The sequence below is a fragment of the Cyclopterus lumpus genome, chromosome 22 (assembly GCF_009769545.1).
Source record: "Cyclopterus lumpus isolate fCycLum1 chromosome 22, fCycLum1.pri, whole genome shotgun sequence".
NCBI classification, from domain to species: Eukaryota; Metazoa; Chordata; class Actinopteri; order Perciformes; family Cyclopteridae; genus Cyclopterus; species Cyclopterus lumpus.
In genome coordinates, this window is record NC_046987.1 from 15,835,419 (window position 1) to 15,858,423 (window position 23,005).

Sequence of the window (23,005 nt, forward strand, 5' to 3'; positions counted from 1 at the left end):
TATTAAAGCATTTTACCCTCTAACCCAGCATAATGTTTGCTGGAGCAGTAAGTGGAATGACGATTAATTACATTTAATATTTACGGTCATCTTTAGGCTGCACAATCTAGATGGGAATTAAACATAGAATTGATCTGAAAACCCCTATGTGCACATGTCATTTAAGTATGAGTTAATAAAAGGATAATATTGTGTGTTGCCTTAGATAGTTTTTCACTTAAAAGATTATTCCTATGTTAAAGTCTTCATCGAGTGACAGCTTTTTTTCAGTAGTAAGTAGTAATCAGTGGATCCTCTTACCCACTTAACTTAAAATGGATGATAACTGCACCATCATTTTAATCTAAAGTGGAATAAATAGATAAAAAGATTTCAAAATAAACACAATGTATTCATTTTATTATATGTTTCAGAGGAAACCAACCAGCACCTTCTATTTATGAAGCTGTGACGTGCCATGTCCATATTTTATGTGAAAACAATTAATTATCTAAGTAAGTATTGACTTTTTTGCAATAATAGTCAAGATGATATGGATTAGTTTATAGCAATGCTGGATGTAAATGTTTTTTTTGTATCAATAAAGCACCTTAATTCATAAGATATTTTACACGTTGGATCTGGCAAAAACAGACATTTTACAGCATCATACAATAAAGCAATGTTGTGATTGGATTTTATATTAGTTCTCGAATGAATTGCATTGAAAAAAACATAGACATAGGCGTTAAACAACCACATTGCAACACCCTCCACAACTCGGAAACACGGGCTTTTATTTTATAAACGTACTGGAAGTTGCTCCTCACCAGACGCGCACGAGCTGTTTAACAAACACACAAACACCAGCTTGACGTCACTCGTGAGCCTGGTCGAATTAACTGTCAACTACGTAGAAGGGAAGGGCATGAAATGGAGCTACAATTCCCGATATACAGTTATACATGCGTCGTAGCTTCTTAAAAGTACACCAGGGCTTTTTTTAGGGGGATATTTTCTATGAACCAGGTCCGCGGCTCATTTTGTTTTCGACATCTTGAACCAACTAGTTAGCTGACCGGCTAGCTAGCGTGTTAACTGTTAAAAAAAGGTAACTTCAGACAGCCTCATGGCGTTAATCCTGTTTACGAGGTCTCGGGCACCTTTAATGAAAACCTCCAGGTCGTTGAAGAACGAATTCAGGAAAGGTAAGGCTTCTATGTTCGTTTGCTACTTTCCAGTTCACTACCTGTTTATTGTGTATTTAGAGCCAAGACGTAACTTAATCAACGTCATCACATTAGCACCAAGAGGACTGTATTTAACGTAGGAATGAGGCGGATGGGCCTTGTTTGGGTTTTCAGGGAAGATGGTGGGGGACTCAAGGTGACAGGATAACATATATATATATATATATATATATATATATATATATATATATATATATATATTTTAACCGCCTGCCATTCATTCTTTTAAGCTTCACGTCGGCTTCTTGGCATAACGTCTGTGTTCCACGGAAGGTTTAGCTTTAACACCTCTGGGCTCGAGGCCCCGCACCTTTTGTGTTTTTCTGGTGAGAATTTTTTTTAAAAAGGGCAGAAGACACGATTTGGGATTCGGGTTATTTGAGGACAGCGTCTGTAGGCGAGCGCCCCATTCCTTCTACTGCAGTCTGCGAGGATGCTCGTCGTTGTTGTGTCCTGTCTGTTTGCTCACCCTCCACAAGATACCCGGATGTAAAGCAAGATGGCTTTATTATTGTTCCATGTTGTGCTGAAGTGTGGAGCACAGTTTGATCTTGGTCATCAGTTTATTGCCGATGCGTTGACAAGGCTGGGAAATGTTGCTAATGCAGAGCCCAGTGAGGATGTTGTGGGGTTATCTCACTATTTAGATTATGCTGTAACGTGTCAAAGGTTAGTATTTCAATTACAAGTATATGTCAGAGACCACACAGAGAGAAATTTAATCTCAAACAAAGTGGAAAAGAGGCTTTGTGTTATATCTGGCACAAAGAGACTAAAGGTATTTGTGCTACCTTTTGTTGTGCTATCTGAGCTCAAAGCTTTTCACAAATGCAAAAACACTTTCTTTGTCTGACCAATGGCCAACATAAACACAAAGTAGGCTATTAATCTTATGACGTGGTGCAGAGGAAGCACTTCGTATTTGTGAGACTGTAACCAGCACATATCTCAGTGAGTGGACAAGCCACATAAGAAATAGTTTTGAAATCAAAAGGAGTATTGACACATTCTTGTATTATTTGTAGATATAATGTATATTTTGTTTGTAGAACACTGTTTATACCATGGTAGCTGTCCTCTCACTTGTCTCTGGGTGCATAAATGCATTGTGGAAATAGCTGTTAATCACAGAGCAATCATTTTTGCATTAGTGCTGCACCTTCCTTTTTCAGATATTTTTCACCCACTGACAGACACACCTGTATGACTTTTTTATATCCATTAATGGTTTCCCAATAAAATCATGAGAAAATGACAAAAAATACTGCGTGGCAACATTGGGATGTAAAATCACATAAAGGCTTTATGTTATACAAGGTTACAAAGTTAGTGCTACAATTGCAACAAAAAAAAAAAAATTTTTGTTCGTTGTTGTAGTTTTGTGTGTGTATCTCAGTGAGTGGACAAGCCGCATAAGAAATAGTTTTATGTCTGCATGTCTCTAGTCAGTGCATTAAAGCTGTGCTTATAAATAGATGAGAGTCATAAAGGCATTTTGCCAAAGTGAGGCTGAGCTTTTGGCTTTTGGCCCAGCCTATCAGACAAATTGTGTCACTTCCACAACAAAAGGTCAGTTCCTCTTTTAACTCCACATGAGACAGGCTAATCTTAACCAATTCTACTTTCATGTCCGTGGTTATCTGAGTGTCATTACATGCCGACCAAGGTCCCGCAATGACTGTTGAACATTGACCAGTATGCAGTCTCTTAGCAGAGTGGATTTGAAGCAGTCATCAAGTGAAGGCTGCAAGGTCAGAAGTAGTAAAGATCGTAGCACACAATAAACAACTGGGGAAACGATAACATGTGCACCTGTGTAAGTGTCCTTTTAGTGTCTGTGACCAATATGAAGTAGTGTATTTCATATTTAAAGCGTTTACTCATTTTATGTGCTTTCTCCAGCTGAGACCAGTCTTGTTTGAGCACCGTTTACACACTAACTGTTAGTGTGCCTGAGAGGGTCGTCTGAGGGGACGTGACCCAGAAACTTTACATTTTATGACGACTGTGAAAGGAGACGCTCGATATTTGAGAGCTCATTAAAGCTGCATTCTCAGACAGTCAGGCATACGTCAAAACAAACTGCAGTCTCCGCATACACACACTGAAAGAGAAAGAGTTTCAACAGGGAAAAATACCAGATACAATTGATCAACATTGATCTAGATGATCTCCCATGTTTATTATTATAAATTTAGTAAACCTACTTGGGTTTTCTATTACAGCTTGAAGAAAAAAATCTTCATGAGTCATGATCTCTCTATTATGCAATTATGCAGCTACACATCAGTAAATAACCCCCGTTGCCAGAGAAACCGAGAATTAAAAGGTACAGACAGGTGAAGTTAACAATTTAAGATAAGTCTACATATGTATATATATATGTGTGTGTGTGTGTGTGTGAATATATATATACATATATATATACACACACACACACGCATACATATATATATATATACATGTGTATATATGTGTGTGTGTGTGTGTGTATGTATATATATATGTGTAGAGCTGTACTGAATGCAATTTCTTTTCTCAAAGCTCCTATTCAGGTTTTTAAATGTAGTTTCAAATGTCATGTTTCTATGACGTTGTCATCCTTAAAGTAAGATTTTAAGAAAACCTCCAAAGTATCTCCATTGTGATGTCTAATAGTTGTTACAAAATAAACAGAATTACAAAATGATCTCCCTAATGTGACAAATCTTGGACTGAAAGAGCCGCGAATGTGAAACCAAAACTGTAAAAACCCCAAGAGGATCAGAGGCTGATTCTGGACTGCTAGTACAGCTCAGGTGGATGCTGGAGTAATTGGTAATCTACTGTATTTCCAGGGTGTTCTTTCTGTGCTACAGTAGTCGGCCTTTCAGCTACAAAGGTGACAGTGTTCCAGTAAACTCTGTGTCCTCTGGCCTACCAGCCACGGTCAGCCATGTTCAACCAGGCCTTACTGGATTTACTCCAGCATGCCATGTAAGAGCCACAGGAGAGGCGTGGTTAGGCCATGTGCTCTGACGTGATTGGTTGGAAGTGTCTCACCACTCCGCCTTTAGTCTTCATGTGTGTCACACTGACAGTGGGCCTCTGGAGTTTGGGAGCCTCACAGTGGGGGAATATCCTGCCCGCCAAGACTGATTAGTGGAAAGACATGAGCAGAAGACAAATACACCATTTACTTTCCAGAGATCTGTACAGATTGCATACACTACACCATTTTGAAGTATAGCAAAGCTAATCTCTGGATGTAGAAAAACATAAACATGTAACTACAAGAGAAAATTATTCATCACAAAGAACTGGAAGTGATTCTTTTAATATTTTGGATGACTTAATGAATCCTTCTTGTTCAAGCCATGTGCCTAACATATATAAAAGGTATTGCATTAGTGAAGCCTGAGGCAAGATTGCGACCGACTTTTGGTTATACATTCGTAGAAACGCTGTTAGGAGTGGCTTCACTACATATCATGTAAATGCATAACCAGATAAAGGCGCGCTGGGTGGTTTTGCTTGTGTCAGTTAAATGAGGCATTAATATCAGACTTGTCAGAAACTGGTGGATAGCTACTGAATTTGCTCATTCTCACCAACAGCGGTTGACAATATCCCTGAGTACTCCCTGTGTGTGTGTTTGTGTCCCCCTGTGTGTCTAATAGCTGATTAGCAGAACACAGATACTCATGTTTGTTTGCTTTTGTTTTCTTCTTCCTTTTCAGGGAAGGTACAAGATGGAGCCTGTTTCAACTGCACAGCTCTCAGACTCTCCAGTCAAACGTAAGCCAATCACTTGCGGGGGCTCCTTCAATATCTATATTTCCTCCAAACATGTGAAAATAACTTATATTATATGAAGACGTAGGACTTTATAAAGTATGCAGTACAATATAACAATTACTGTTTTGAATCCAGTTTCAGAGGTCTTTTGCTTATTCCAATTGGGATTTGCCTCGTGTTTCGCCACCTCGTACACCTTTACTTTTCCAAACATCATTTTCAAGATTACATTTTTAAAGCTTTGTGATTTCTGCTGTTAAGATGTAAAAAAACAAAACACATTTTACCTAAAAAATAAAAAATTAAAATTGTACCTTAATGAAACATGCAGACATGCTTCTTTCATAAATGTGAGGGAGTACTATGATTTATTTTCTTTTTTTTTACCAGAATTTTGTTAATCAATATCCAGATTATTGAAATGCTTTTATTCTGTGCTCCTTGAAATCTTTTTAATAATAGGGTGTTATTTTGAGTTTTTAAAAAAATGTTATGGCTGATATTGTATTTCATTAAACTGTATTTCAATGTTTCATTTTTCCCTCAGACGACTTGGCAGTTTTGCCCACGTGTCTTCACTCGGTTCCTCCGTCCCCTCATTAGATGGATATGTGGGACCCTACCAGAGCCCGGACTCACAGCGCCTCTACTGTGCTTTTGTGTTGGGGGCCTCTTCTTCAGCGTACCCCGCAGTCACAACGGGGGCCCACTGGACGATAGCGCGACCGCAGGACGTGACTGGTGTTCGGTGGATACACACCTCGAGGAGGAGGTGGGACGACTCCAAGGTGGAGAAGTCGCTGCGTTCGTTAAAGGACAAGAAGAAGAAGTTGGAGGAAGGAGGGCCAGTGTACAGCCCGACGCTGGATGTGAAGCCTGTGAGAAGGACAGTCCAACAGTGGGTCGTAGACGAGGTCAAGCATTACTACCACGGCTTCAGGCTGCTGTGGATCGATACGACCATTGCAGGGCGAATGCTGTGGCGGGTGTTGAACGGACACCCGCTGTCCCGCCGCGAGAGGAGACAGGTGAGGTCTGCAGGGGAAAAAGTATAGATCTCCTGTTGTCATGAAAGGCTTTCTCTGGAGAGCAAAACTCTGTTTAATTAAATAATGTTTTTATTTAATGTATTTATTTTGTATGACGTGCTTTCATACATTCATACACCCCATTACAAAAACATTGTTCCGCGATTGGATTGTGAGCATCCTGAGACTCAGAGTTGACTTCCAGTATTCAAAGTGAAAATGTTTGTATTGCATGGTGGATGCTTTTTTTGGGGGGGGGGCTTTGGACGTGCAGCTTTAGCCTCTTGTCTTTTAGTGCAACATCATGCATGCTGTCATCAAGTGCACAAGTGAGACTCTTTCTCAGGGGGTTTGTCTCCAAATGAGTCAGCTAAAAAGATTTTAAAAAAGACAGCCAAAGATGGTGCTTTCAAGCATTTCATGTAGCTAGAGAGTTTCAAGTGAATAATTTGTCATGGTTACTATTGTAAACCGCATTATGTGTGACGTGTGGGATTAGAAAGCTTGACGAGTGTAGCTACAGTAACTAAGGGCAAACTTAAATTACTGGTACATTTTGACCACGTTGGAAAGAACACATAGTATTCTGTTTGTCATTTTAGCAGAAACCATTCAATGGTCAGTCCGATTACCAACAATTACATTTAAACATAAACAGAAGTAGTTAAACTTTGTGTCCAGCCAGTGTTTCTTTCCGGTCTGACTCAAGAGTTTCTAGAGTGGATACCCAGCATGAGTTTAGAGATCATAGATGACTGTGCATGGCTTAAGTCCGACAGCCCAGGGACCTTGTTCTGTAATGTTTAATCCACAGCTTCTCAAACTTAATGGGATCAATTATAGAAACTGGCGTGTTTGCTTGCCAGGCGCTCAGCAGATTGTGTTGCCTGATTTAAAGCTCTTCAGGAAGAAGCTTCATGTGTCAGGAAGAAGCTTTATTGACTCAAGCTTTGAGTCAATAACTTCTCAATTAAAAGGGAAAATTCGCCACCTTTTTTATGTGTATGTCAAATCAGTGTTGACGGTGGATGTAGTCGATTTAAAGCAATAAATGCCTCAGTGATTGAGCCAGAAAGCTGAGATCTCTGCACTATGTAAATGAGGCCCAGCTCCATGAGCAGGAACACGCTGCTTAGTCGATATAGCACAGACCGAGGAAGTTGTTGACTTGAGCTTCATCCCCGAGTTAATACATAGCCAAACTTTCCCAACATTGTTTCAGTGGTTGTGGCTTCTACAACAGTATCCCTTTAAGTAGCAAAAAGCTAATTTATTTGTCTTCTCAAAAAAAGTTTGCATAACCTAGAATGTGAAATAATGAAATGTCTTGTTAAAACGTTTGTTTGCTTTTTAGATTGATGTTATAATCTGAGTGTAATTCAATTTCAATTGGTGCTGTTATCACTATTATTTACTCATGTGGATTATTCACCAATGTGGACAACCTAATTTAATAACACGGTTTTAAAGTAACAAATTCAAAGCAGACGCAGAATACACAACGTTTAGTTGAAACGTATTCAGGACAAAAAAATACCTTTTTAAATGGTGGTTTATCGGCCCTTAAAGGGTCTGATAGAAGTTATTGTCGATTGACTATCTTGGCAATGGTGTTTTAGCTCCACATTTATATTCATATTTGATTGGATTATCTAGAGCCTCAGGAGAGCGTTATGTATCAACCTTCACGTCCACTGACAGACGCGGCGGTATGTTTAAAATGTAGTTTCACTGGTCCTACTGGCACGTGATGACAATGAAGGCCTCTCATGCCCAACAGTACAAGGAAGAGCTTTTTCAGTAAATTTCCCTGTGACCTTCTTTTAGAAGATCACCATAAAAGCTCCAAGATGAGCCCAGACGACACATTTTTAGGTGATGATTTAGGAAGATTTATGAAGAAATTGAGTTACAAGACTTATGATTATCTGAATAACTTCTGAATGAAATTCAGTTTAATACAGTTTTAATTGAGTGCACACGTACATACAGTCAATTGACAATATCAGTATATATCACAATTTGGAAATGAATGCAAAAAAAATCACATAAAATAAGTTTTAAAGGTCACAGTAGCAGCATTACATCATATTCAACTCTCTCTCTCTCTCTCTCTCTCCCCCACCCCCCCACCCACACACACACACACACACACACACACACACACTGTCATTAAACCCACACCACGGACCCATCTGCACCTTTTCAAATGCAGCTGACTCCCTTGGAGCGCATGTCCCGAGTACATCTACGCCCCATTCATCTAACCTAGTAACCTGGACTGCCTTTGCCTCATTAATCTCCTCCTTTCATATTCACTGACGATACTCAGGCCTCCGTTTTAAGGCTCCTTCTTTTTTAATCTGTCCCCATCCTCCCCGTCCTCCTCCCTCTCTTGATGTGGAACTCTGGGAGATGATATACATGTCAATGGGGCTGTGGACAAAGGCCTTTTCACTCATGCTGGCCTAAATCCTTCACCCGACTGGTCCTGTGACATGCAGGTGGAAAGAGGGGAGAAAGAAGGGCTCGTGTTCTGGCCTTCTCCCCTCAGGGACATTTCTGTAGATGGCTGGTTGGGGATTGTGCCCCCAGTCTTTGGGTCAGAAAGCCACGGTTGGACAGCCATACAATAAAGCAGACCAGTGTTTGCCTGTTACTTCTACACTCTAAGGATTGTTCAGGTTTGTGCAGAACAAACGTGCTTCCTGTTGGCCTTTAAGAGAACCGTTTCTGAGCCTTGTGAGGCAGAATGTTCACTTTGGTCTACGGCTCCATGCAACAAAAATAAAAAACGCACCCGTGAATTAGGCGGTTTCTGTTGCCGTGGAGATGTATGGGGACGGGGTTAAAAGTGCTGACTGTTGAAGCTAGAGGGATTGAGCAGGGCGATTGTATGGAGAGACAAAGGAAGATGAGGTAAACATTTTCACATGGTGGCTTTTCCTCTCGCTGCTGCTCTCTGCTGGCGGCAGGGACACACTTCAGCCTGGTGGGAAATGAATGGTGCATCACAAGCAGACCAACGGCATCAGTTTATTATTACCAACCACGGGCGTTTAAGATAACCACAGTTTTCACGAGTTCTCATATCCAGTCCAGTCTAATTCCAAGTTTTCATTTTTTATTTGATTCTCTCCCCAGTTCCTCAGAACGTGTGCTGACGTCTTCAGACTTCTTCCCTTCCTGGTGTTCATCATCGTCCCCTTCATGGAGTTCCTGCTCCCCGTAGCTCTGAAACTCTTCCCCAACATGCTGCCGTCCACCTTCGAGACAAAGTCGAAGAAGGTAATCAACATATTTGGACTGTAGCTGACTGTAGCAGACAAGATGCATGAACTCAATGCTGTTAATTAGCAAGTTTTTGTAGCAGTTAAAAGTTGCGGGCCAGTTTTAGGTCCACATTGTAGCTCAAGTAAAGCTGCAAACTAACGATCATTTTCATCATCCATCAATCTGCTGATTATGTTTGCGATTAATAGGTCAGCCCAAAGCCATTTATTAAAATTGCTTGTTTTATTTAACCCCCCCCCCCCCCCCCCCCCCCCCCCCCCCCCCCCCCCCCCCTCCTACTATTTAATTATTACAAATGTCCTTTGTAATAATTATCATCAAGAGTTATTTCTTTTGTTTTAGGAGGAGAGGTTGAAAACGGAGCTGCGAGTCAAACTGGAGATGGCCAAGTTCTTGCAGGACACCATCGAGGAGATCGCTCTGCGGAACAAGGCGGCCCAGGGGAACGCGACGGAGGAGTTCTCCACCTTCTTCCAGAAGGTCAGTGTTTGGCTGAGGCAGGGCCTCTTGAAATGAGTGAAGACCGGCTCAGTGCTGCCTTCTAGTGGTGGAAACAATGAAAGGTTTATTCTATGCAAGTAAAATAGTGTAAAACACGACCGTTCAGCCTTCATTTTGATATCTTTGTTCTAAACAGTTATAAGAAAAACTTGATTAATTTGAGTATATTCACCTAATTTGTTGTTGATTCCTTACTCTTATTGCTTTTCTATTTTGCAATGTTGTTAATATAACTCCTGTACACTTAATATATTAAAGTTTCATGTCAATATTTCTTGTGGGTGAGAAGGGAAAATGTAATGAGGGCAGAAACGGCGTTAATAAATCACTCACTGTTTAAGTTTTTTAACACATATGACTTGCCTCGTCCAGAATGAGTTACAAGTCCTTTATCACCTGTGTAGATCCGGGACTCCGGAGAACGTCCCAGTAACGAGCAGATCATCAGATTCTCCAAACTGTTCGAGGACGAACTGACTCTGGACAACCTGACCCGACCTCAGCTGGTGGCTCTCTGCCGTCTCCTGGAGCTCCAGTCCATCGGCACCAACAACTTCCTCCGCTTCCAGCTGATCATGAAGCTGAGGACCATCCGTGCAGATGACAAGGTATGAGCCTCGTAGTTACTTTTATATGTCGGACCTGGTTTAGAATGGAAGGTGGTCGACCATCAGAAGCTCAGTGTGCACTCTGTTGGTTCCCAGCTGATCGCAGATGAAGGCGTGGAGAGTCTGAACGTGAACGAGGTGCAGGCGGCCTGTCGCGCCAGAGGGATGAGGTCTCTCGGAGTCACAGAAGATCGACTGAGGGAGCAACTCATCCAGGTAACCAAAGCAAACAGAGATGGAGGATACGTTCAGGATTTAACCCTTTGGCGCCCATGTGTTCATGTTTCCTCAGTTACAGAATTTAAATGTCCTCGTCTTAAGAAAGTTAATTGTGTTTGGTGTGTTATTTAAATCTTCACTGTTAAATGTCAGTGATGAAGTTTGACGGACCAGACGTGATTGATCTTGAGTTTTTTTCTGAAAGAGGATAATAACATTTTTAAATTGGATTGCATTCGGTCAAAAAGTATATGCTTTTATGAACAAATGATAAAGTAATGTGCACGTGCAAAATCTAATCTAATCTATTTGTGGTCTGAGAAGAATCTGAAGCTAACTCAATATTTTTCTATTCTCTCGTTCACAGAGGTTATATAGACTCAAACAGTCATTTCATAGATGTTTAAGGAGATTTGAAATGGTGCTACTGTTGTCCATGTTTGATCACATGCTCGTCATAAACCTCTGTCCCGTTATATTTGGCTCTTCTAGTGGTTGGAGCTTCATCTGAAGCAGCAGATCCCCACCTCCCTGCTGCTGCTGTCTCGAGCCATGTTCCTCCCCGACACCCTTTCCCCCGCCGACCAGCTGAAGACCACACTGCAGACGCTGCCCGAGATGGTGGTATGTTAAAGGGATAGTCCGGATGTGGGGTTGTATGATGTACTCATCCATAGTCAGTTTATTAACTACAGTAGATGGTGGTCGTTGCGCCCCCAGTTTGGAGAAACAGGAGTACCAGCACCAGAGCAAAGCTTTGTACTGCTGTGGACGTATTTTGGACACAAAAAAACGTGTACGCTCTATTTAGAATATTTTCAACTTTCGACCAGACAGCCCCTTGTGACGGGAAACTGAAACGGTTACATCCATCTATGTTGTCTCCTCAAAGCCACGAGACTCCATTGACAGAAACAGTCATTTTAATAAATTATGAGCCTGAATTTGAACTAACCTTTTAAAACGCCAAAGTCACACAATAACACTAACTAACAGACCCGCAGCTCCCCTGTTTTGCGAGGTAGAAAAATCGCCGTATTTGTTAAAGGAATCTGGTGGCTTTGATCAGAGCATCGATAACGGCTTCAGTTCCCAGCAATGTAAGGCGCTGCATCTCAGCCGTGGGCATTTAAGGTTTTGTTTGTGGTTATGTTCTTTTTAATTTTTATAAAAAGCTATCTTTTAGTACTCTATCCTTCTCTTCCCAGACAAAGGAGGCCCAGTTGATGGTGGCAGAGATGGAGCTCTCCAAAGTGGACAATAAGGCCAAGCTGGAGACCACGCTAAAGGAGGAGGCGGCCATACGCCAGGACAACAAGGACAGGGAGATGGAGAGGTTGGCGGACGCTGCAGAGAAGGCTGCCCGGGTAACAATACAATGATACTTATGGAACAGTTTTGATACTTGCAGGCACCAGACAGAGTACTATGTAACCGTGTTTTGGTACGATTTCCCAGCCTGATAAACCGGTTTTCCACACCAGCTCGTGAAGTGTTTATTTGTGCAAACTTCAACTAAACAAATGCGGTGTTTGCACAATAAAAGCTTTCTTATTATAAGACTTCTTCCACTTTCTTGACTAATCATTTGCCTCTATCTCCGTCCTCTACAGGAGAGTGAGTTGGAGTTCGAAGCAGAGCCGGTCAAAGCTGACATGGCTGCTCATTCAGAGACGCTGAGGGACACGGCACCTGTCATAGAAGGGCTCAAGGTAATGTCTCCATACATGCAGTCTGTGGGATCAGTAGGTTTGTGTCGAAGGTCTCAACGAGTAGGATTTGTCGGTTGTGTAACCACGACATTCAAAGTTAGCCCCTCCTCCCCGGCTCAACAAGGGATTAGGTTGCAACCTTAGATTCCCTCTTGTTTTGTAATGAGCTTTGTCCGCTCACTATTTTTGGATTTTCCTGGCGCTGTGTTTGTCATTTTTGTAGCTTCCTCGTGCACGAGTGCTCACGATCTGGCACCTTATCTGTACATAGTTATTTTGTAAAGAAAATCCTACTCATTGAGCCTTTTTAAGTGCTGCTTATTTACATTTAAATTGGAAATTAAAGTTTCTGGTAAGCTTTTAAAGAGAAAACAACACACTCTGTCCTTCCTAAAGCTGTTTTTTTTACATAACATAAATGTTTTAAATGTCTGTTTCTTGTTTACTGATTTATAACCAACACTGTCATTTATTTGTCACTCACTTGTTGATCACGTCTGCGCCTTCGGCACCGCGCAATTTGAACAGTGGCAGAGATTCCAGCGCCAATGTTTCCAGGTTAGGTTTGATGATGTCTCTCCTCCCAAAAGACCCTCACAGCTTCACCAGTTTATCCCTGCACGCACACTATCTGGTCTTTCTCTGAGCCGACCCCCCCAGATGAGGGTGAAACAGTACTTGCATTTGATTCTGGCATAAAGAAAAAAACTATTTCTGACTGCCAGATTGATCAAAAGTGAGTGAGAACTCTGAGTTACTCAAGTAGCTCTAACATGCCAGGTTTTACTGGCTTGGTGAGATGAATGTTGACAGAAGTGAGGGCAAACCACAAATGCTCAAATTCAGCTTTGTGGTTTCTTAATAGGTGGATACGCAGACAAGATCAATAATAGAAGAGTCCAGACAAATCACACTGGAACTGGAATCAAATGATATTATTATTATCTTTTCTTTTTACTAGAATGTGATATTTTTGACCATTCAAGCCTAAAATATAGGCTTCTATTTAAAAAAATAAATAAAACAAGTCGTGCGGACAAGTCATGGTCAACATCTACCAGCATTTCTTCTCATCTGTTGCTCTGAATAGGTTGAAGAAATTCTAAATAGGATTTGCAAATTCTGTTTCGACCACATCTATCAGGACTTCTCCTCCACTTTTCCTTCTGCATCCATCCTGGCGATGTCACTGACCAAGTTGAACCTTTCACCTCTCTAACTAATAGCTTTTATAGCTCCACAGAGTTCTCTTCATCCCGTGTTTCAGGGTAATGGAGAGTATCCCAGTGTCTAGAGCTTCCCCTCTTTTATCCTTTTTGTGTGTTTAGGTTGGTCTCTTATTTGGGTTTGTATTTAAATGCACATGTGGTTTGGTTGATGGACCTTTTGACCCTACTGTGTATCCATTTTGTTTAACATTTGGTATCTGAAAAGTATTCTGTGAAGTAGTTTTAATTTAGTCTGCATCTAAGAACATATTGTGTTTTTAAAAGGAAGTTTTATTCCAAGTGGTGGATGTTGTTTCTGACATTTCAGCGCTCTAATCGTATGTTTGTGTTCCAGGGTGAGGAGATCACCAAAGAGGAGATTGACCTGTTGAGTGATGCATGCACAAAGCTGAAGGACCAGAAGAGGCTGTTGACTCTAGAGAAAGAAGAGCTCGAAGAACTGAAGGACGATGTCCAGGAATACAACGAGGTGCCTGACCTGTAGTAAAAACAGAGAGGCGAGGTGCGTTGTTTTGCCTGTTTTCTGTGACGTATTTCAATTGTGTTTTTTTTTTTTTATGTGTTGTGTTTTCCAGGATCTGGAGGAGATTAAGATGGAGCTTTCTAAGACCGGTCAAGAAAAGGCACTGGAGGAGTCGAAGGCGAGCCAGCGTCTGTCCAAGAGAGTGGACCGCATGATCGGTCGCATCGGCAAGATCATCGGGGAGCTGGAGAAGGACAAGGTCATCCTGGACGGCCAGGTGGACGTTGGAGCCACCCCACCTGTCGGGTAAGAGCTGAGCGTGCTATTCTAGCCACCACACTGCTGCCCGTAGTGGTTCAGAAGAGACGTCCGAGTTGTTAATGTACATACGTTTTGAGACAAATGTTTACAGGTAATAGGTTTGATATATTTGATATTTGTTATATAATCAGAATCGGAACCTTTTATTGCCAAGTGTATTTCCACATACAAGGAATGGGTCATGGCGGGTGCTGCAACAATAGACAATAACATTAACAACAACAATCAACACAGTGCAAGGATTAAGAATATCTCCTTGGCCCTTCATGACATATATTTATCAGTTGTTTTAATTTATAATGTTATTTATACGTCTTGTTTTTGAGAAGGGATCTGTTTTTTTAAATATTGGACTCGTACTATACTGTAACTATCATCATCATCTTCATCATCATTACTTTCATTGTAAAATGGTGAAACAAGGGACAACAGGTTTTTCGGAAAAAAAGAGTAAAATGACAGTTATTAGTTCCCAAATATAAAACCAAATCCTAATTTATTTACAGATTATTCTTTATTAAATGTATTGCTGCCAAAAGGTAAGCTGAACTGTGGTAAACTGCCATTTGTTTGCTTGCTATATGCTAACATTGCATTGTGGTTTTTCAAGCATCGGCTGCTGAAAATGTTGCTGGAAAAGATCAACCAGCTTCTATTTTCTACTCCCGACACCAAAATGATGTTAAAATTATAAACTGTGAATGTTTCCTAATCAAGGAAATCAGTTTGACTACAAAGATCGAACTCAAACTGCTTGATTTGATAATAAAGTTTAACTTAGTTTAGTTTTTGTGAGGGATGTGTGACCTCTACTGAGAATTAGCAAATATTAGATGTCTAAAAAAAACCGCACAGGACGATATTTTAATGCAAGAATATTTACCTGCTTTAAAAACCAATAATCTAAAATCATCTATTAATTAAGGACACACCGGTCCGACTTTGTATCGGCCGAAACCGAGTACCGATTTGGTAATTAATACCAGCGGTTCATCATGGGATCATCCTTTTATGTGTCGGGCAACGTCAGGCCGGACTTACTCAGTGCTTTCCTAACTTTGCGAAATGAAATAAGATCAAAGTCGAAAATGATTTGGTAAGCAACAAATTAGTCAAAATTTAAAGAGGAATTAAGATTCTAGTACATCATTTATAAAACGTATAGACACATAGAATTATCCCATTGTCACCGGTATTGGCCCGGTATCGGTGCATCCCGACTAATAATTTGAAATAGCATTTTCAGCATGAATTAACTTTGAGGCAGTTTTGACCTTAACATTTAGACTGCAATGATTTAAAATGAAATTTAAGCTTGAAAAAAATAATAATAGTTTTGATTGGTGTGATCTGGGAACGTTGAAATGCAGCATATGGACCTTCAAGACTTCTCCACCACGTTTCCGTTGCATTTGGTTACACGCCGTTTCCTGTATGCAGTCTGTTCTATGCCTTCAGGGAGAACCTCATCAGCATCGGCGAGCTGATCGCCGTCATGCGGCAGATCCAGAACATTCCAGAGCACAAGCTGCAGAGCATCGCCGAGGCCCTCGACGACAACAAGGACGGCAAGATCGACATCGACGACGTCATCAAAGTATGTTGGCGGGAACATTATTTGTGTTTTTCATGTTGTAGTTTCTCTAATTACCAGATACAAATCGTTTTTGAGATTTGTTTCAAAGAGAAAAAGCTTAAAAAAGGTTTGTTATGGATCAGTGGTGTGATTTTCCATGTAAACGAGCACAATTTGGATTTAACACATTGCCACATTGTCAGTGCATGTTGAATTTATGTTAGAATATTAAGATCAGGATTTTACATGTGGTTGTTAGCTAATGATTAGTCATGAGTTGATTGATTAATAGGATACATTTTATACTTAATTTAATGGAGTTGAACACTGGAGTTATTCTATTTAGAGTCAAACTTCTGCTTCAAGTCAAAGGTATGTAAACATCCTTGATACTATTTAATTTTGTACTTTTTACAAGGTTTAAGCTTTGGTTATTTAACACAAGATATTTTGTTGTTGGCTGTCAAATCTGATCAAAACACAGCAGATTTCTTTAACATACATTCATATTTAATATTTAAAAGGCTTTAATTAATTCCTTCTGTCCTGCATTATTATTCCAGGTGGTGGAACTGATCGACAACGAGGACATCGACATCTCCACCACTCAGGTGGCCGACATCATGGTGATGCTGCAGAAGGAGGAGAAGCTGATCGAGAAGGAAAAGGCCAAAGAGAAGGCCGAGAAGGAACAGGCAGCCACACGCAGCTAACTCATTTTCCATAAAGACACATAGCATTGTAAAACAAAAAAAGAGGGGGAGCAGCAATATAATGTCCCCATAAATTTGAACTCCAAAAAAATTAATTGTGATAAAATGGGGGGGGAAAAGGCACATTGCCTTTTTAGAATTCACAAAATCAAAAATACACCTAGATTTGCCATCATGTTAATCTCATCTGGACTGTTCATGTATTATATGCTGACATTTGGTTTTGTGTAATTTTACTCAATTTAATGACCTAACTTAAAAGATGGCAAATTGATCAGAAAAATTATGTTTGGGAAAATATATATAAGGAGAATGATTGTTTAAGGCTTGAGGTGGAGCGCCTTTCATTTCATTTCATTCCATTCATGTCATCATCTCAGAGAAATGAGAGATCATTTCTGGACTTTGCACAGTGAGAATCATCGTCATTACCATCAGCACACAGTTTATTTTCCCTTTTTTTGATTTTGTTTATTCATTCTACTCCCACATTGTAAAGTGACCTGTTGTTTTCTTTTCTAAATGGCTCGGACAGGGTAGCTTATTGCTCGCTAAAGGAGGATAGAACGGTGGCTGCAAACAAAAATATATAATTGCACACAACCTAGAAGTTCTTTCAAAAACATCTAATAATGTGAGTTTATTATAACAGTCCCAAAAACAAATAATTATGGTTTTACGGTCATTATTACCACAAAAACACAAGTCAATGGAGGATACATGCTGCTGAAGCGTTTGTCCAAAAGGCCACGGACTGAAGTTGGCAACATTCATATTAAAATGACGACTGTAATTTCTTTTCATTTTGTTCTTAAAACGTAATTGTCTTTTGTGTCACATTGTAGCACATATCTTCAAATATATTCCTGTTGTGTTCAATAGATCTCTGTAATATGCCAAAGTTTCACTTTGGCACATTTAATAACGGCTTCTGATTATTCCTCAAACAAACAAACCAGTTCAGACGGATCCTGAGGATCATAATAATCAATGCGGGGGCACCAAAGCAGCCCACCAATCAATTATAGATCAGTTGTATTTGTAGAGTTGGATCTTTTTTTTTACTAGTTTCTGTTTCAAAAGGTATCCAGATGTTCGGATGTTTTCTGCTCAGAGGGTGAAATTGCTTAATGGGGACGTTAAGTAGTTTATTTTGTGCACATGAGTAACGCAATAACCTTTTTTTAGTTTTTAATGCAACGTGGCCTTATATATATATATATATATATATATATATATATATATATATATATCATGGATCATACACAGATATTATGGATCATATACTGTTGTGTATTTATTTTCAAGCATTATAAGGAGATAGTGGAGCTCTGATATTCTTTTCACTCAGGATTTACTTTGATGTACTATAGTTTTTGAGATTCCTTCAGGTGTAGATCAGGTGGTTTGAGGTACTGAGTCCTCAGTGTGTTTGTTGTTATTTACACTGTGTGGGTTGTAAACACAGACGGAGTGATTTCCGATAATATCCCAGTCCACTACTGACCTTCACGGTCATCTCGCTGCCCGTTGGCATTTATTCGACTGTTCCCACTGCAAGCAGCTTGGCCAGCGTGTCTTTGACAGGACATTCCAGTTGGGGCGGCAACGAATGTTTATTTTGATTATATTTCATTTGTTTTGTTTAATCGTTGAATATATCAAAATTAAAGAAAGATTGCCATCTCAAGAGCCTGAAATAGAAATGTTATGCACCGATTATCCTGCCAAAATAATCTGTAAATCACTATAACCGTATATTTTGTTAAACAAATGTTTTTATTATATCACAGATAAGACGCACAACCTTTTTAACGGTGAACAACAACAAAAACAATCCTATCATCCTAATTAAGGTTCTTGTCAATCATAAGCCTCATCTCCATAAATTGAGGATAAATAGATTTATATTTCATAAATGGAAACATTGTGAGTCTGTTCTTTCTTAATTCTTGTATTTCTTTTTAAATCAGGCTTTTTAATTTCTCGACCATCACAGCGACCTGGAAAGTTTTTCCAAGTCACTCGTGTTACGATATTCACGTTTATCCCGATAACGTCCCACGATCAACGTATCGCTTTTCCTTTAACGTGATCTTTTCAAGTCGTTTGTTTGTTGACATTTGTAATGTGATAATTAAATTACTACTTTAATCAAGTCATTGATTGATTGAAAACAATCAAATACAAATATATTTTTTACAGCTTTATTGACCACTCTTGTAACATCTGATCAGATGTTTTTTTGTTTTTTTATGAACAAGGGGTTCATTGCTCATCTTTGCAGGAAATAAAAAAGTCTCCTGCTGAGTAGTCCGTCATGTTGCTTGCAGTGTGAACCCCCCCAGTGAAGGGTTCATCCTCCTAGTTTGTGGTCCTCTGTGGCTGTTTCTCCACGGTAACCGGAGAGGAGCTCAGGTGGACGTGTAGGAAGACAAAGTGGTGCTTAAGATAACGCAGAGTGGACGGCGCTCCGTTTAATCCGTTCCCGGAATCCGGATGATTTAGAGTCCCGCTCGCCTCCCGCCAGGCACCGTCCCAGTCCAGGAACCGGCGCTGCCTGCTCTGCGTCGCCTGGGCCCAGTCAGACGGATGGGCGCTGGGTAAACACTCGCCCCATACATGGGCCAAAGCCAGCTCCACTGGAGGGTTGTGTTTAGGTTGGAGACGGTCCGGCGGGACGTGGCACGCTCTCGGACGCATAAATCAGCCGTTGCTGTAAACACGTCGCGGCGGCGTTGTGACAACTTCTCGATGACACTTGGCAGGAGGTGTGACGGGTCGGGCGCAGGGCAGCGCTGTGTGCGTCAGCAGCACTGCCACTGTTTCTAGGCACGAAGGGGTCAAAGGTCAGAGGGGGAGGCGGTGTGCATAACTTAAATTAGTCTGTCAAATGTGAGAGAATTGTAAAAAATGCTGATCACAACCTGTCAGCACCAGAGCCGACATCTTTAAAACCTTTGTTTTCACTATACAGTCGAAAAAACCCAAAGAAATTTAGTTTACAATTACGAGACAAATATTAATACTCTGTTGATCAATTAGTCGACCATCCTTGTCAACGCTCTTACGCTTGCAATTTCTGAGCGTCGTCACAAAAGTGCTCGTTTTGTTTGCCGAAGTACAAAAACAGTTCAGCGGTGTTGATCATTCAGAGGACATTTGTTTTAAAGTAATTAAAAAAGGTATACAGCTGATCAGAGATTATATCATCTCACTCTTTGTGATGTCACTCCATGTTCCGCTGTATATTCATTGTGAGGAATTTATTTCATCCATAGTCTTATTTCCCACATGCTATATTACATTTGCATTCAAGAAATACTGGGAAAGCAAAACGATTACATTTTGAAATGGAGGACATGAAGTAGCCCTGATATGAGTATCATCAGAATACCACAAGCCATTCACTGAACATGGCTAAAAAAACAATAAAACGTTTTGTTTGCTTATTTTATTTACAAAAAGAACTGGCTGCAGTAAAAGGAGCAGAAGTCACCGCTGGCAGCTCTATGTTTAAAACTACCACCTAAGGGAGGAGGAAAGGAGGGAAACCGTGGGCAACAATGTTGCTCTATGTTTAAAACTACCACCTAAGGGAGGAGGAAAGGAAGGAAACCGTGGGCAACAATGTTGCTCTATGTTTAAAACTATCACCTAAGGGAGGAGGAAAGGAAGGAAACCGTGGGCAACAATGTTGCTCTATGTTTAAAACTACTACCTAAGGGAGGAGGAAAGGAGGGAAACCGTGGGCAACAATGTTGCTCTATGTTTAAAACTACCACCTAAGGGAGGAGGAAAGGAAGGAAACCGTGGGCAACAGATGGAGTTTTGTCAGCAAGCTTAAATAAGTTTAATTTGACATTTTTAAAATTGCTGATTTCAAAAAATCTTTTTAAGTTTGCTTGCGTTCTTCTGTCCTCTGCTGAGTTTTGCCTCTGTGTAAAATGCACTATTGTTTTTTGATAATGTGTGTGTGTGTGTGTGTGTGTGTGTGTGTGTGTGTGTTGACTGTCTGGACTCCGTTTGGTGTGAACGTGAGGTTTTCGGAAGAAGCGTGTTGTGATCTTACGATAAATACAAAACCGTCCTAAAAGAGATTCCTGCGGTGTGAGAGGAGACAAAGTTGCGGACCTCGTGTAGTAGAAGAACAAAACTAATAGCAATAAGTCATTCATGCTTTGCTCCATTTTTTTGAGGCGGATCAAGCGCGTTTTGTATTATATAGAAAAGAACTGTCCTCATGCTGCCAGCGAGAAACTTCTAACTGAATCCACACGTTACTAAAAAAGTAACGTGTGGATTCTTCCTGACGTCAGGGTTAGTCGTTGGTCGTTGTACGGGACCTTTCCCACTCTTGTTGCACTCCCTACTAGACAAATTATATATTTTTTGCAGGATACAAGTATATGAGTTTACTCTTGAGGTAGAAGAGGAGAGAAAAAGAGCAGCTGGAGACTGAAAGCAGAATCCGCAGTGTGTTGTCAATGAAACATGGTGAGGATTCTGTCGTCGTCGACGTATAGAGAGTTAAAGGAGCAGCTCGGACCTCTGTCAGGTCTGCAAAAATGGACTAATTTCATTTAAATAATAGTGCAGCCACCATCAGGAAACTTGTTTTTCTAAAAAGGTGTGTTCAGGCAGAAACTCTGCTTCTTTTTCGTCGTCTCTCGTCGATTCCATATGCACATTGCTATGCAACTGTCTGAAGAATTTGAAAGACAAGTGCACTTCACTTTCTGTCTGAACACACAGCGAAGAGTCACTTGAAAGCCTCGTGTCGGGCCGCCACACAAACCGACACAAAGTGTTCAAATGAACGCTGGAAAGGAAAGTGGGGATCCGGCGTGGCTCTTTTCAGCTTTTTAAAAGAAAAACTTCAGAGAAAGATGAAACATGTTGCCGTATAACTACGTTATGTTTATGCAAATAGAATACAAAAATTGGCCTACTGGATATTTTTTGGTTTTGAGATAGTTATGTTATTTATTTATTTAATCAAATTATTTTTTGCGGGGGGTGTTTTTTCATCCAAAAGATCTTCTTTAAGAATTGACTGGATTGGACTTGATTCTAGTTGAACTTGACTCTCGAATGTATGAGAAGTATCAGTTTTCTTTTTTTTTTAAAAAACACGTTCATGTAAAGAAACATCGTTTACAAAATGAAATCATGAGTGTTGAATAAATTACAGATGATCCTGGATTCTTTTCTTTTCGTCCTGTTTTTTCATCCATCGCTCGTCACTTTCATACAGTCTATTTTAGATTGTGTGTGTGTGTGTGTGTGTGTGTGTGTGTGTGTGTGTGTGTGTGTGTGTGTGTGTGTGTGTGTGTCATCTCCCCTTCCACTCACCCATTTTCTGTCACTCCTCCCCCCGAAGTCCTCACCAGCCTCACTACCCCTCCTCCTGTTGCTGGAATGCAACCAGACTTTATTATTTTTATCGTCCATTTTAAAAGAGTAAAGCAGGAACCACGAGCCCCCCTTTAAGACCTTTAAAGTTGAATCTGTGTTTCAGGTAGTCGTGTATCTGCAAAGAATATTCAATTCAATTCAATTCAGTTTATTTTGTATAGCCCAATATCACAATTTACAAATTTGCCTCAAAGGGCTTTACAATCTGTACACGTACGACATCCTGTCCCAGGACCTCACATTGAATCAGGAAAAACTCCCCAAAAATAACCTTTGACAGGGAAAAAAGGGAAGAAACCTTCAGGAGAGCAACAGAGGAGGATCCCTCTCCCCGGATGGACAGATGCAATAGATGTCATGTGTACAGAATGAACAGCATTACAAAGTTACATAAACACATTACATGAATATGAAAAAGTATGAATGGAACTCCAATCCATGAAACAGAAGGAGGTAGAGAGGAGGGGGGGCGGGGCGCATCAGCAGGGCCAACGCGGGAGGCCGGTTCACCAGGCATCAGACACCTCCAGGTCCAATGGACCCTATGAGACGTGAAGTCACAACGACTCCGGGGAGGAAGCAGAGTTAATAAGGTGCAATGGAGAGATTTAAATTCATCCATAAGGAGAGAGAGAAGATGAGGTAGGTGCTCAGTGTATCCTAAAACATCCCCCCGCAGCCTATAAGCCTATAGCAGCATATCAAGGGGCTCGACCAGGGCAAACCTGATTCAGCCCTAACTATAAGCACTATCAAACAGGAAAGTCTTAAATCTATTCTTGAATGAGGAATATTCAGTGTCGTGCACTGGATTTGAATGGAAAACAGCAATATTTTGGGCCTTGTAGATTCTAAATATTTGCATATCCAGTCAGACGTGGTCATTTCACTCACATTCAGCAACTTTTAGTAAAATC

General features: G+C 40.5%; 1 protein-coding gene across 4 annotated transcripts; it reads left to right on the forward strand.

The window, feature by feature from the left end:
* The first annotated feature begins 810 nt into the window (after window positions 1-810).
* Window positions 811-21,875, forward strand: letm1 (leucine zipper-EF-hand containing transmembrane protein 1). 4 transcript variants are annotated; one of them, XM_034562926.1, is made up of 15 exons: window positions 828-1,187; window positions 4,949-5,006; window positions 5,554-6,034; window positions 9,179-9,322; window positions 9,671-9,808; window positions 10,234-10,437; window positions 10,534-10,653; window positions 11,149-11,280; window positions 11,865-12,023; window positions 12,270-12,368; window positions 12,897-12,926; window positions 13,932-14,066; window positions 14,173-14,366; window positions 15,822-15,978; window positions 16,521-21,875. In XM_034562926.1, the coding sequence occupies exons 1-15, from the start codon at window positions 1,109-1,111 to the stop codon at window positions 16,668-16,670; spliced, it is 2,280 nt and encodes a 759-aa protein (XP_034418817.1). In that variant the 5' UTR covers window positions 828-1,108; the 3' UTR covers window positions 16,671-21,875. The 4 variants fall into 4 exon arrangements, with proteins under 4 accessions (XP_034418821.1, XP_034418817.1, XP_034418818.1 ...); XM_034562927.1 differs by having other exon boundaries at window positions 15,840-15,978; XM_034562930.1 differs by lacking the exon at window positions 12,897-12,926 and having other exon boundaries at window positions 811-1,187; window positions 15,840-15,978.
* Window positions 21,876-23,005: the final 1,130 nt, after the last annotated feature.

Coding starts and splice junctions, on each gene's coding strand:
- letm1 (XM_034562926.1), top strand. CDS start 1,109: ATGGCGTTAATCCTGTTTACGAGGTCTCGGGCACCTTTAATGAAAACC. Junction 10,438..10,533: donor CCATCCGTGCAGATGACAAG/GTATGAGCCTCG, acceptor GTTGGTTCCCAG/CTGATCGCAGATGAAGGCGT. Junction 12,369..12,896: donor CTGTCATAGAAGGGCTCAAG/GTAATGTCTCCA, acceptor CAATTTGAACAG/TGGCAGAGATTCCAGCGCCA.